This window comes from Microtus ochrogaster, chromosome 16, assembly GCF_000317375.1.
Source record: "Microtus ochrogaster isolate Prairie Vole_2 chromosome 16, MicOch1.0, whole genome shotgun sequence".
NCBI lineage: Eukaryota > Metazoa > Chordata > Mammalia > Rodentia > Cricetidae > Microtus > Microtus ochrogaster.
Genome location: NC_022018.1, coordinates 30,056,969 through 30,071,829, shown reverse-complemented (window position 1 = coordinate 30,071,829; position 14,861 = coordinate 30,056,969). Strand labels below are relative to the sequence as shown.

The window sequence follows — 14,861 nt, the reverse complement described above, 5'->3', positions numbered from 1 at the left end:
CCATGCTTAATCTCGTATGCCGTCTTCTTAAAAAAAAAAAAAAAAAAAAACCCAGTCACAAAACACCCATAAAATCTGATCAAAGACCTAGAACATTTTTTAATTTATTCTTCTCTCATATATTGCACCCCAACTGCAGTTTCCCCTCCCTTCTCTCCTCCCAGTCACCATTCTCCCCAACCACCCTCCCACCAGATCCATTTCTCCTGTTTCCCTTCAGAAAATGAGAGGCCTCCCAAGGAAATCAGACAAACATGGCATATCATGTTGTAATAAGACATCCCCTTGTATTAAATGGATGAGGCAACTCAGTAAGAGGAAAACAGTTCCGAAAGCAAGCAAAAGAGTCAGAGAAAGTCCCTGTCTCACAAGAGCTGCAAGCTACACAACCATAATATATATGCTGAAAAACTAGGTCAGATTCATACTTGGTCCCTGACTCTCTGTGTGTCCTCCCTGACTCCTCAAGCCTTCCTCCCCAGATTCCCTGAGCGCCACCTAATGTCTGGCTGTGGGTTTCCACGTTTGCTCCCATCAGTTGCTGGATGAAGAATCTCTGATGACAAGTAAGCGAGGCTCCAGTCTACAAGTATAGCAGAGTATCCTTAGGGATCATTTCATGGACCCACCCCCTCCCCCAGTTATGTTTGATTCTATCCCAGGACTCTTGGCTATCCAACCTCTGGTTCCTGGCCCTTCAGCAATGTCAGGCACGGACTCCCTCTCATGGTCATTGGTTGGCCACTCCCACAAGTTTTGTGCCATCTTTACTCTGCACAGATTGTTTAAGATCTTTGTGGCTGGGGTGGTGTCTCAGTTCCTCCACCAAATTGGAAAATAACAAGAAATGGATGAACTTATTGATATGTACAACCTATCAAAGTTAAGTCAAGATCAATTTAGACATACCCATAACCTCTGGAAAAATAGAAGTGTCCAAACAAAACAAAACAAAACAAAACAAAACAAAACAAAGCAAAACCAAGTCAAACCAGGCCCAGAAAGGTTTAGTGCAGAACTGTACCAGAACTCCAAGGAAGAATAAACAACAATGTTCCTCAAAATATTCCACAAAATAGTAACTAAAGGAACATTTCCTAGGTTTTTTTTTCCCGAAGCTACTACTCTGATACCAAAATCACAAAAAGGCCCAACAATAATTATAGACCAATATCACTTATGGATATAGATGCAAAAATTCTCAACAAAATACTTAGAAACCGAATCCAAAGACATATCGAAAAAATTTCATATCATGTTCAAAAGGCTTCACCCCAGAGACGCAGGGATGGTTCAATATATGTAAATCAATAAACATAATCCACTCATAAATAGACTGAAAGGCAAGAAACTTTATCATCTCATTAGATGTATAAAGGGTCCTTGACAATATACCTTCGTGATAAAAGTCCTGGAGAGATTAGGCATGCCAATGACATACTTCAGTATAATGACAGAATCGGTCCAGAAAAATGGATGTGTATGCTCCATTGAAAACCCGAGAACTTCAGAGATCTCAAAAGGTAATGTTCCCGCCCGGTTTCGAACCGGGGACCTCTCGCGTGTGAGGCGAGCGTGATAACCACTACACTACGGAAACACAACACACAAGTAGTCTTACCATTTTTCCATCCAAGACGGACATTGTATTTTTTTAGTGCCATCCAGAAGTTACAGATCCATATTAACAGAGAAAACTGCAAGGAAGGCCACCAAACCAAAGATAAAAGCCACGGTGGAGAGGCGACATGGCCCGGGGGAAGATTAATAAATGTGGCTTGGGCGGCGCACCAAGGGGAGAGAGCTCCGGGAGGGAGAAGCGCGGGTGTAGGAATTCCGGGATGGAGACGCAGCATCACAGGGGAACCACGTGAGAGAAAATCACACGGAGGGAAGGAGCCTGATCACCGGGAGACACCTCGAGGAAATCGCTGTTGACACTGGAGAGCTTTTGAGATCAGAGAACCCGGACAGGTGACGCAAAAAGTCACAGCAACCTGTTAATATACGATTTACACTTTCTTTAAAACAGAGCTTAGAAATGGAAAGTTGAGAGCAGTAGAGCGGATTCCACTCCGGCCGAGTTTGTTCGGGCGACGCCGTCGGTGGCAGTGCAGGGCTCCAGTGAGGCGCAGAACAGCCCTCCACCAACATGGTCGAGGGGGCAAAGAGATAGACGAGGAAAAGAAAGATTCCAGTAGAGGCCGGCAAGGAACTTACGGCAGCCGTGGATAAGGAAAAAAATCCTAAGGCTGGTGGCCCAGGAGATGTTCTGACTTAATGTCTGGCCAGTGAAGTAACAGAGACTCGTACAAACACTTGGTGAATATACAGAATAACGATGTGGGTGGGGGAAACTTCCAAATGATTGTGCGCTCAAAAGAGGAATAAAATTTACGCAGGAAAATTAATTTTAATTGAATACATTTCCAGTGCTGTAGCAATACCAGAAAGTCTGTCACCTCAGCAGAAACGTGGTTTTAGCGGCAACATAAACAGCTGGAGGATGTGGGCATCGATCCCACTACCTCTCGCATGCTAAGCGAGCGCTCTACCATTTGAGCTAATCCCCCGATGTTCTTGTTAGTTTTCTTGTACTTTCTAGGAGACCCATTGAACCCACTGGTCTTCACAAAGTTACCTGCTATAACCAGTGCTGTAGGGAGTGAACCGAGAATCGGAAAACAGGAGAGAAAGTGAGAGAAAAAGTCTTAACTATGTTTCCAACAGGCTTCGTTGGTGATGACCGCTACACTATGAAAACTCCCCAAAGGCTCAAAGTTTCCTAGTTTGGAGGCACACATCCAAAACTTGCTTAGTAAGCCGGGCAGTGCTAGCGCAGCACTTGCTCTCAGAGGCAGGCGGATATCTGTGACTTCGAGGCCAGCCTGGTCTACAAAAGCTCAAGAGAGGCCTTATCATACAACAAAAGTATATGCTCTATATATACAAAGCATTGTTTGTAATAGCCAGAACCTGGAAACAACCTAGATGCCCTTCAATGGAAGAATGGATGAAGAAAGTATGGAATGTATACATATTAGAGTACTACTCAGCAGTAAAAAACAAGGACTTCTTGAATTTTGCATACAAATGGATGGAAATAGAAAACACTATCCTGAGTGAAGTAAGCCAGACCCAAAAAGAGGAACATGGGATGTACTCACTCATATTTGGTTTCTAGCCATAAACAAAGGACATTGAGCCTATAATTAGTGATACTAGAGAAGCTAAATGAGTAGAACCCAAAGAAAAACATATAGGCATCCTCCTGAATATTAACCTTCATCAGGCAATGAAAAGAGACAGAGACAGAGACCCAATTTGGAGCACTGGACAAAAATCTCAAGGTCCAAATCAGGAGCAGAAGGAGAGAGAGTACGAGCATGGAACTCAGGACCGCGAGGGGTACACCCACACACTGAGTCAATGGAGATGTTCTATCGGGAACTCACCAAGGCCAGCTGGCCTGGATCTGAAAAAACCTGGGATAAAACCGGACTTGCTGAACATAGCGGACAATGAGGACTACTGAGAACTCAAGAACAATGGCAGTGGGTTTTTGATCCTACTGCACGTACTGGCTTTGTGGGAGCCTAGGCAGTTTGGATGCTCACCTTATTAGACCTGGATGGAGGTGGGTGGTCCTTGGACTTCCCACTGGGCAGGGAACCCTGATTGCTCTCCGGGCTGAGGAGGGGGGGGGGGCTTAACTGGGGGAGGGGAAAGGAAATGGGAGAAGGTGGCGGGGAAGAGACAGAAATCTTTAATAAATAAATAAACGGAAAAAAATTAATAAAATAAAAAAAGCTAGTTCTAGGACAGGCTTCTGAGAAACCCTGCCTCGAAAAGTCAACTAACCAACCAACCAAACAACCAACCAAACAAACAAAAAACTTTCTTAGTAAATGGCTTGATAATATTTGTTGTATATATTTGTATAAAAAAAGCTAAAAGCTAAATCGAGGTAACTAAAATAGAAGGCTGATGTTCTCCATCCCAGCCCTTGGTGAGACGCTCTACCCTGTTGCTGCCAGCTGAGCACTCAGATTCCAGTTCCTAGGGGGCTGGTACACCTCACTTAAAAACAGCACGTCCCTGGCTGGCTTCATTCAAGTGGTTGCCGCTTAGCTGAATCGCTAACGTTCCATGTTTATCTGCTGTTTTCATGTGTCCCACGTTTCCAATGCCAAAAAATCTCAGTATCTTAATAGAAATCCAGATTTAGCGGTAACTAAACGGTAACTGGAGAATGTGGGCATGTCTCGCATGCTAAGCGAGCGCTCTACCATTTGAGCTAATCCCCCAACATTTTTACTGGTTTTCTTGGACTTTGTTGGAGACCTATTGAACCCACTGGTCCTCACAATGTTTACCTGCTATATCCAGGGCCCATGAAAACGTGATAGTGAAAGGAAAACTTAAGAGCAGAGATTCTTATGTGGTAACGGCTGAAAAATGTAGGGAGTTAGCTGACGGTCTGAAAACAGAAGTGGGGAAAAGTTGTTGATCTTGTTTCCACCCGGTCTCAAATCGGGGACCTCTAGTATGTTAGGCGAGCGTGATAACCACTACACTACAGAAACTACCTACACTGTTGAAATTCCTTCATTTGTAGATACATTAAAAAGCTTGCTCAGTAAATGATCCTATGGTGGTATTCGTTGTATACATTTGTATCATGGGCTAGCTAAATAAAAGTAACTAAGGTGACCGCCCCCTCCATGACCAGCCCCTTAGCGGCTCCACTCTTCTCTGAGCACTCGGATTCCACGCTATAAGTGAAGTTCTGTGGAATTTTTCCCTCAGTGGCTGGTTTATCTCACTTAACACCATGTCCCCAGCTTCATTCCAGTGGTTGCAAAGAGCCGAGATTCTTATGTGGTAATGAGCCGCTTTACAAAAGGCTGCGTAGCTAACGTTCCATGTTTAGCTGCTGTTTTCATCTGTCCTGATGGACAGTAGCTTAATTCCGCATCTGGGTTGTTGGGAAAATCCTTCTGAGAATGTGGAGGAGCCAGTGTCTCAGAAGACAAGGATGCTCACCATGGACAGAGCAAGAGTGAGTCAGGCCTGGCGGTGTGCCCTATTGCTACATTACTAAAGGACTTTTCAGTCTAGGGCCTTTAACGGCTGTAATAATTTACATCTCATCAAAACTGAGCAAGCATCCTCCTTTCCCCACGCCTCAGGAACACCAGCTCTTTTCTCTCTCCTCTTTCTGGTAGGATAGGAGTGAGGCCTACGTCACAGGGCTTTGATTCTCATTTTCTTGGTCGCCCATGAACTGGGCACATTTTCAGAGGTCAGTTTGTCAGCTTCTGAAGTCACGAAACATTAATACTGAAGTTGTTCTGGGACAGAACAATGTGTCTAAAACTGTGTCCCTGAGAGGACATCACAGGGTAAGTCGCATTTTATCACTGAGTCATCACCAGGCAGGTGATGCCATCTGGAATTGACATTGGCAATTAATTGTTCACATTGCGGTTTCTCAATGGCCAAAATCTCAGGCTAAAAGTAAGAGAAGGTTACATTAGGAGTCGTCCCAATGAACATGAGAACTAGGGAAGTAAATGCAGGGAGGGGTATCTCTCAACATCCAAGAGGTTGCTTCAGAGATGCAAAGATGGAAGGGGTTTTGAAGGCTCACCTGCCTCCTTTCAACAGGTCAGGCCGTGTTTACCCATAGAGATTCTAAGACAGCTGGAGGCATAGCTGTTATAGGAGGCCTGGTACCAATGTGTTTGAAGCAGAGAACAAGAGTATGAATTCACAGATGCTTTGCCCCTGAACCAGCACACAAGGGCTAGTGGGAAGGTGGGAGTGGGCAGCCCTAAGCTACGACCTTGGAACTTCTAGCCCAGGAGCATATCTTCTCTGCCAACTTTATTTTTAATTTTATCACACACACACACACACACACACACACACACACACACACACACACGAACACGCACAGTAAGTTTACTCACCAACAATGATACAATTTATAATTCTAGCATACTGTGAAAATAAAAACAAAAGTTTCTCAGAATTTTCAGATAGATTCCTGGCATGCTACTTTTTGAGATTCGGGACAATACATGACAGGTATCATCAGAAAATTAGAAAGTGTGACATTTTAAACATACTACTAACACTCTTCACTCTCTATTGCTCAAACTGCTAAGATGACTTTTTTAATAATAAAATAAGTATTGTAGTACAAAGAACTACATCGTACAGGAATGTTCGATGAAAAGCAAATAAAAATATAATTTAAAAAGCCTTCTTAATTAAAACAAACTTGAGGTATACTGTCCTACAAGGCCATAGTACAGCCAGAAGAGAGATGACCGGATCAGTGGTCCAAATCCCAGTCTCCTAAGAACCATTCCCTTATTTGGCCACTGACTGATTCTGAGATTTGATCACTGACTGGGATCCTGAGACAAAATACCAATGACCAACAATCAAAATTCATCATTTGGCTAATACGTCTAAACACGATTTACCAGCTAATCCTTGGGCCAGACTCACCCTTTTTCTCTGTAAAATCCAGTGCTGCAGAAATACCTGCTCTTGCTTCTCTTGCTTCCTTGCACTCTCCGCTGCTGCTGCCTTTGCAGCACCCCACCCCCACATCACTTGGCCCTGGGATTGAGAATATGGTGTGCGTGTGTCCTGTGGGACTGCGAGGGGGCCAATCTCCCTTACAGTGGTGATCCTCTCAAGATATGGATCCCTCCCTCTCTAAGGACAAATCCAGAGAGTCCTCCCAAGCGTGGGAACCCAAAGATTTTCGTGACATGGGTGTATTCGAATATAATGATTATAGTCAACACTCCAATTACCAGCAGAAAGGGAAAGCTTTAAACCAGGACCATGTTCATGGCAGGCAAGTGCTCTCAGTGGGCTACATCCGGGCAACAGCAAGAATTTTTTGATTCATAGTCAGGACCGCAGCCTTTCTTAGGTCATTCTTGGAACTTCAACCAACATTCTTGGAACGTTCTTGGAACCTTCCCGTACTTTCTCAGTGATCCACTTCCTTTATGTTGTTGACATCTACTGCCTTCCCGACATTTGTCTCCCCTCCAGCTTCTCGGCTTAGCAGATGTAAACAGTCTTCTGTTTTTCATTCTTTTACCTGTATTTTTTAGGAAGCAGGGGAGGAGCGAGTGGCAGCTCTCCTGTGCAGAGATCGGGACAAATGCAGGAGTTGGCGCTCTTTGCAGATTCCAGAGATCAAACTCAGGTCCTCGGTCTTGGCGGGAAGGACTTTTCCCTGCCGAGTTCTCTCCCTGGTCCTAGATCATCTCTCTTGAAGCCCCATTTTCTGACAGATTCAAATCCGTAACCTCACTAGGAGGGAGGAACCTAGAAAGAGTTTCTATGGTCTCCAGACAGGAACCCAGGAGTCTGAAACTGATAGGAACGGGTCTGCCTAGATCTCAGCACTTTGAGGTGGAGTAGGATCGAGAAGTCAAGGCCATCCTGGTCAAGGTGGGCAGGCCCAATGTAGGCGACAACTATGTAGTGAGAGACCCTATCTTTACATAAGAAAAAAAAATGCCTCATTGGTTGGGTTTTTGTCTGTCCTTCTGGAGAGGAGAGCAAATGCCTCAACTCTGATGCTCCTCACACTGCTTGTTCTGCTGCCCCCCTTTTCCTGGTCCGTTCCTTGGAGCAGCACCCTCAGTGTCTACAGCAAGTGCCTTAGGTTAGCATCTGAAGCAGAAATGTCAGCATAAGGAAAATGTGATACATTTACACAATGGAGCACTACACAGCAGAAAAAAATATCTTGAAATTTGCAGGCAAATGGATGGAGCTAGAGAACATCATATTGAGTCAGATAACCCAGACACAGAAAGACAATTATCATATGTACTCACTCATAAGTGGTTTTTAAACATAAAGCAAAGAAAGCCAGCCTACAAACCACAATCCCTGAGAACTTAGACAACAATGCAGACACTAAGAGAGACCTACATAGGTCTAATCTACATGGGAAGTAGAAAAAGACAAGATCTCCTGAGTATATTGAGAGCATGGGGACCATGAGAGAGGGCTGAAGGGGAGGGGAGAGACAAGGGGAGAGCAGGGAAAAATGTAGAGCTCAATAAAATCAACAATAAGAAAAGAAGTACCCTTTCTCTAGTCCCCCTTCATTAAAACATGCTTTGTTATGGGATCTTTAACACAGATGTCTCTCAAATATCTAGTTTAATTTTAAACGGAGACAGGTAGAATTTCAGACCCAATTCTGGGATGCTTTCCCTAGTTTCAACTGAGGACTTTCACACAGTTGCCTGAGGAATACAGAGCTCTTGTTCACTCCCAGACTGTGTGTGGCGACTGCGCAACATAAGGCAAAGCCCCAGGAACGTCCTAGTCTCTCTGGAAGTAAGTACTTTGGCTTCTCCAGCTTTTGTTTGACCGAACCAAAGCAGAAGACAAAACGCAGCTTTTGGGGGATCCCATTTGCCGCCGGGGCTCCACGTCTTCCTAGGGAGTTTTCTCCACGCCAAGGTGGAGCACAGGGAATGGCTTTGGAGTCACGCAGATAGCAGCCTCCTCCTGGGTCGTGAAGGCTATACTAGCTAGCCACTTGGTGGGAAGGCTGGAGGATGTGCAGCTCTCCAAGTCGCCACTATCCTTCCGTCTCGGCTTCAGAGCCTCAGTCAGGGCATCCGTGGTTGAACTCTGTGCACCTGCACAGCACCACCGTTAGAGCCCGCTCCGGGGGTGGGGCGGGGTGAGGGCGACGCTGAATGCACGTCCACTGCACATCCATACTGTGGTCTATCAAACGTTGGATGTTGCACGTAGGACGTATAACGAGTGACCGGAAGTATCTTGTGGGTGCTCCAGTGGCGCAATCGGTTAGCGCGCGGTACTTATACAGCAGTGTGTGCGCGAGAGCGATGCCGAGGTTGTGAGTTCGAGCCTCACCTGGAGCATTGTTTTCAAGCTTGTTCGAGCCTCCTTCTCGTGTTCTTTAACTTGGTTTAAAATCAGCCTATACTGGCTTTGTTGTGTTGCTTAGCAATTGGACCTCTGCCTTTCCTACCTTGCTTTTATGCTCTGGCTGGGGAGGAATATATTTTTTCCCCCAGCGCAAAGGAAAAGTCACATGATAATGCTGGTCTTGTGGAACGATAGATAAGAGTCGGTTTTAGAACTTCCTGGAAATGTTGAATTAGTTTAAGATTACCTAGCAACAGGATTCTTTCCTGCTCTTGTTTTAATGTTGTGATACATTAGAACCTTAGGACAAGATGTGCTGTAGTTGTGCCTGTCTAGCATTTGAGATGTTAAGGCAGGAGGATAGCCACTTCTAGATCAGCCGAAGGTACATAGCGAAATCCTATTTATTTATTTATTTTTAGTTCAGGCAGAATGAAGGGAGAATGCACTGGCTGCACTGGCTGCACTTAACATGCACTCCAGCAGGTTGCTAACAGACCATCTCTGCAGATGAGGATAAAGTGGCAGAGAGCAGCTAACAACAGTCAGAACTGCCTTAGTGATTAGCATCATACAGTCAAGCTCCACTGTGGAGCTTGTGCTCAAGGAGAGGATGAAATCTACCCAATAAGAGGGAAGGGAGCCGGTCATACGGGCGAGAACAGTCTGTGTTGTTCCGATTTCTGGACAGGAATTGTTTACAGAAGTGGAGCTGTGACGTCAGAGTGAGCGCTTGTGACGTCTGTAAATACGAGTGCCTTGGGCCTGCTGATCCTTCAAACTCTGAAAGATGACATTTCAAAGAACCCCAGGAGAGAGGGAAAGTCATTTCATTATGTGTCAGGATGGTAGTGTATAACAATATCCACTATTTACTCCAACTCCAGGTCTGTTCTCGTTGTTGTAGCAAAGCAAGTTTGGAACTTAGCAGAAAATTAAAGATACGAAAGAATTTGCCATGATGTCTGTGGTTTAAACTTTGTCCACAGGGTTGCCCTAGGACTGATGGTGACAGCCTGGACCACATGGAGGAGAAAGGAGGAGCAGCTGGGAAGGCTCTGGGCCATCTTTCTCAGACAGACCACAACTTTACAACTGGCACCATTGTGGTGGTTTCATTAAGAATGGCCCCCATACTCTCATACATTTGAATGTTTAGTCACCAGGGAGCAGCAACATTTGAAAGGCTCATAAGGGTGAGTAGGTGTGGCCTTGTTGGAAGAAGTGTGTTACTGGGGGCAGACTTTGAGTTTTCAAAAGCCTATGCAGGAGTAGAGTCTCGGTCTCTGCTTGAGGACCAGGATATAGCTCTCAGCTACTTCTCCAGCTCCCTGGATGCCGCCATGCTCCCTGCCATGATGATGATGGACTAAATCTCTGAAAGTGTAAGAGAGTTACCAATTAAATACTTTCTCTTATAATAGGTTGGTCATGGGGTTTCTTCATAGCAATAGTACAGTGACTAAGTCAGTCAATCCCTTAGGAAGTTTCTGAAATAAAACATTGTGGCTATATTTCTGGTCACTGTCATCCTATTAGAAAAAGTCAAGTGGGTGAGGATAAGGTTCCTGAGAAAAGTATGTGTTATATTTGGATAGTCTCCACACCTCCAGATCTACTTCGAGGAAGGGCGATTGTATAATGTTATTCCACACCATCTTCTGACTTTACACAGCTCTAGGGGAAATCATCTGAGAAACACATGGAGAAATTTCTGTTCATTCTGATGAAAAGAATGGTGTCTGAAGTAAATGTAAATGGTTTTCTCCTGCAAGGTACCTGACCTTATTTTTTTTTTTTTTGCATTTTTTCTTCTTGTTTTGTTTCCACTGACACCTCAGATATGCATCTAATGTTAAGCACGGTTTGCACACAAATTCCATGCGAATGTACCTGTCTGCCTTTCCAGAAGACCTTGCTTTGTGTCCTTCATTTCTAAAACCCCTGGTGGCTCTTTTCCCAGACAAATAGGATGTCGAGGGTTGTTTAGTGATGGCTTTGAGCAGCATCACCAGGAACAGCTTCAGACGCCCCCTCCTCTTTCTCAGTATTTAACCAGTACCAAGGCAGGAAACTAAAGTAGCTCAGGACCCTTTGTGTCACTACAGGTTGCATCGCTGCTAATCTCAACTCTGCAACCATGCTACCTGCTGGACAATAAAGATTATTACACCTAAAACAATTTACTTGCTCTATAACAGGTAATTAATAAATCAATATGGCAGACTACATTAACATTGAAACTTTTTAGTAACTCTTTTTGGCTAATAGTATGGATTGTATTCTGCAAGGCTTATATGGTTATGTTGATAAATCCATTTATTTGATATTGGGACTCAGTTTTTTGCTTCATATTATATCCTTAAGAAAGAATCTGGTACTTTTAGAACTTCTAGGAACTCAATGTTCTCTCCTTTAATTTTTTGGCACCCATTAAAAATGAGGCATAACCTCATATAGAGACATAAATAAAATAAATATTTATATTACAAAACAAACTATTTTATAAGTTAAAGCACAGAGTAATGCAGATCACTTAAAAGTTTTGTGTAATACCGTGTAATCAAGCAAAAAATAAATACATATTCATCATTATAAAGTAAATTCATGATGCACCCAAGTGTTTAAAAACATTCTAGTCAAATATGACTGATAAGTTTTAAAAATTAAAGCATAAATATACCTATAATGATTCAACAATTTTATGTCCAGTGATTATAGTAATAAGTATTTTTCAGAATGGGTCTATCAGAGTCTTAAAATCATGTCAACTTTTTATTGTGTGGATCTAATTTAAGAAATCAAGCAGTGAATCCTTCACTTAAATGGATGTAGAATGAGATCCTTTTGCAGCTCTTTGATGACAAACAGCTGGATAGTGTTGTGGAGAGCAACCAGGCATTAACAAAGGGCAGCTGCTAACAAGCCTCAGTCTGCTTCAATCACATGGCAGATTAATCTTGTAAAAAGGAAATTCACATTTTTAATCAACATAGAAACTATAGACACTAAAATGTCAAAGTTTACTGTGAATTTGTTTTCTAGTTTATCCCATGTCTATAGTCTTTATTCCTAGAGAACATTCATGAATTTACACCAATGAAATGTTTCAGGGCATTTAGTTTCTGTGACTGGGGGCATTGATTGGGCTTCTCTGAGGTGAATGCAGAGTACATGTAATTCTTTCACAATTCTATGAAATCTTTTCTATGGATGGATACTTACAGACACTTTGAAGTATCCCAAAATAGCCTTGTGGTATTAGCATTTAGCAAGCACAGTGCCAGGTGCAAGAAAAAGAATTTCTTGGACTAACAAGTTTAAATCATGGTGAATTGTGATACAATCCACCAAATTCTTCTGCATACTTCCAGTCATGGTAGGTGTGAAATGAGTTCTACAAATTCTAATGAAAGTTACTTTCTCAGTGCTGGAGAGATAGCTCAGTAGTTAAGAGTGCTGGTTGGTCTTTTAGAGCAGCCAGGTTCAATTTCTGGCAGTCATAATTTACTTCAGAGATACCTACTTAACTTCAGTCAGTCACAGGACATTTGATGGTTTTCTTCCTGAAGCTGAAGGTTCCAGGCATGCATGTGCTACATAAATGCATCCAAACTATTCATACAATGAATGAATACAAATGTAGAAAAGTTAGAAAGAAAACCAAAGTACCTTTAAAAATGTGGCAAAATAGAAAATGAGGTTTCCATGTTACTGTCATTTGTTACAGTATCCCTCACTCTCTGCACTCAAGGCTCTGAGTCACCAGGAAGATTGAGAATAAGCCCATGCTTAAACTATTTTGTAAGACTTCATCTTACTGACAATATTGTAGAACTGAGATCTCTTTCACACTCATTGAACAGATAAAGGAGAGAGACATTTTCTCCTACTGAGCATGCCAACATTCAGGCAGAAGTCCATCCCTGTGAATCAACACAAGGGGGCTAAGCGTTGCATAACCAAGGGTCATAAATTCTTGAATATTTACCATTAAGGAATTGTCCACTAAAGAGAGACTTAAAAATAGAGAAACAACACAATCTGTGCAATAGAAGAAAACAAAGCAGAGCATCAGAAAGAGGACACTCTGAGCAGCTCTCAGCTCAGGGGGAGTTCTGTAGAGAAGCTTGGAGTTCTGCAGGTGGAGGACATGCTGGTGGTGCTTGTGGAGAAGAAGTACCATATAGCCACTGGCCCCTCCCATGGCTCCCTGAAACACAGCATCTCTCAAGGCCATGAGAGGGAGAACAATCCATTTTGTTTTCTGACTTTCTAGCATAAAATGACAATAGCTGTAACTATTCTTAAGCTGTGATATATTCAGGCTTACACTTGTGATGGAATGGATTAGGTTCATACCTATTAAAGCATTGAGTATCCAAAAGAATGAAAAGAATGGAAGGATGTGCCATGCAGACTGTGGTCTGAGCCTCCTCCACCCAGATGCTCTGGGACTGATGATGATGGCCTGGACCACAGTGAGGAGACTGCTGGTGCAGATGGAGACCCCACGGGCCACCCTTGACAGGTAAACAATGATCTTACATCCTATGTCATCTAGGAAGCTTCTCAAACCAAAAGCTGCCATTGTCTTTGGCAATCCTTTTGCAAGAAGGATTATGATGTTTGTAAAAGCCAAGTGGATGAGAATAAGGTGGATGGGTTTCTTTTCAGGGCCTCGCCACCAACTGCACATATAATTCACAGAAACAGAAATGTTTCCCAGAGTGCCAAACACAGTCATGAAGAGGAAAGTTGCTTCCTTAATAAATTTCAAAACCATTTCTTCCTTCCTAGGTAGAAAAACTTGTGTCCAAAAAGCAGTTTTTTAAGAAAGTGTCAGTAATGTTAGACATGAACCTGAAAAGCACACTTTACACAATAGCATTTCCTCGTGTGCAAGATGCAGTGATGGACACATGTAATGTTGCAGATTAGGTCCTTAAAAAGCCTCCTTTTCCCCAGTGCTGACTCTGGGATATTGTGTGTGCTCTGACAGGTGAGTTTGGTAACTGCTAATCAAAATCTAAAGAGTTAAAGACATTTTTATTTTTGAGCTCTACACTAGCAAAATTGACTTGTTGAAGTCGTGTGTGTGTGTGTTTCTGTCTGCATGCATGGATTATTCTAGTTAACTCTCAGCATAGCTGACTTGAACTCCAAGATTCTCCAACCAAGATTTCTTCCTCTGTTTCTCATTCTATTTCATGTTTCCCCACTTAATTTCCCAAATCTGAGGTTCATGCTGACCCTGTCTGCTTCCCCACATCACAGACACTGGGAAACCCCGCTGGGTCAGCAGCTGTAACATCTCTCAGATCTGCTAACTTTACCCTCCACACTGCCCCCTCCTTTGTCGGATATTCATTTCTTATCTGCATCTTGACTAACATAACAATTTCTAGATTTGCCTTTGAAGTTTTAAAGCTTCTATTCTATAGCCTAGTTTTTAAAAAGTTTCTATGTTGACCATTCTGTGACTTTACTCCATATATATGTTACTGGTTATTTTTTAAGGTAGCCCTCAATGTCAAATCAAATGGAAAAACCTTTCCAGATAGGGCCTGACAGTTAAAACTGAGTTTTAAGTAGATAGCTGAAAAAATTCATGGACCCACCAGGTTGCAGCTAAAGAGTATGTCTAGCAGAACTCTGTAGTTCTTCCTAGGAGAGGGGGTAGCAGAGAGTCATAACCCCAGTGGAGATTCAGGACATTTGTGACTCCAGTGAGTGACCTCAAGGCATCTCAGGGAGCAGGGACCAGCTCTTCACCAGGGGAGAAGATGAGGGGGATGGAAAAAAGGGATTAATGAGGTATTAGGTGCAGCCCTGAGATGGGTGCAGTTAACAACTTATGACTCCTCAGTATTGGCTGCGTACAGTACAGAGGTTTCAGTATACTG

At 43.1% G+C, this 14,861-nt stretch overlaps 1 protein-coding gene and 3 non-coding genes across 4 annotated transcripts; 1 reads left to right on the top strand and 3 right to left on the bottom strand.

Moving 5' to 3' along the window:
* Positions 1 to 1,527: 1,527 nt before the first annotated feature.
* On the bottom strand, positions 1,528 to 1,600 carry Trnav-cac. The gene has a single exon. It is a non-coding gene; the product is annotated as a tRNA-Val (tRNA).
* Positions 1,601 to 2,500: 900 nt separating this feature from the next.
* Trnaa-agc lies at positions 2,501 to 2,573 on the bottom strand. The gene has a single exon. It is a non-coding gene; the product is annotated as a tRNA-Ala (tRNA).
* Positions 2,574 to 8,852: 6,279 nt separating this feature from the next.
* On the top strand, positions 8,853 to 8,948 carry Trnai-uau. The gene is made up of 2 exons: positions 8,853 to 8,890; positions 8,913 to 8,948. It is a non-coding gene; the product is annotated as a tRNA-Ile (tRNA).
* Positions 8,949 to 12,844: 3,896 nt separating this feature from the next.
* On the bottom strand, positions 12,845 to 13,862 carry LOC102002296 (vomeronasal type-1 receptor 4-like). Its single transcript, XM_013349101.1, has one exon. It carries the CDS (start codon positions 13,739 to 13,741, stop codon positions 12,845 to 12,847), a length of 897 nt encoding a protein of 298 aa, XP_013204555.1. The 5' UTR covers positions 13,742 to 13,862.
* Between the last annotated feature and the right edge of the window lie 999 nt (positions 13,863 to 14,861).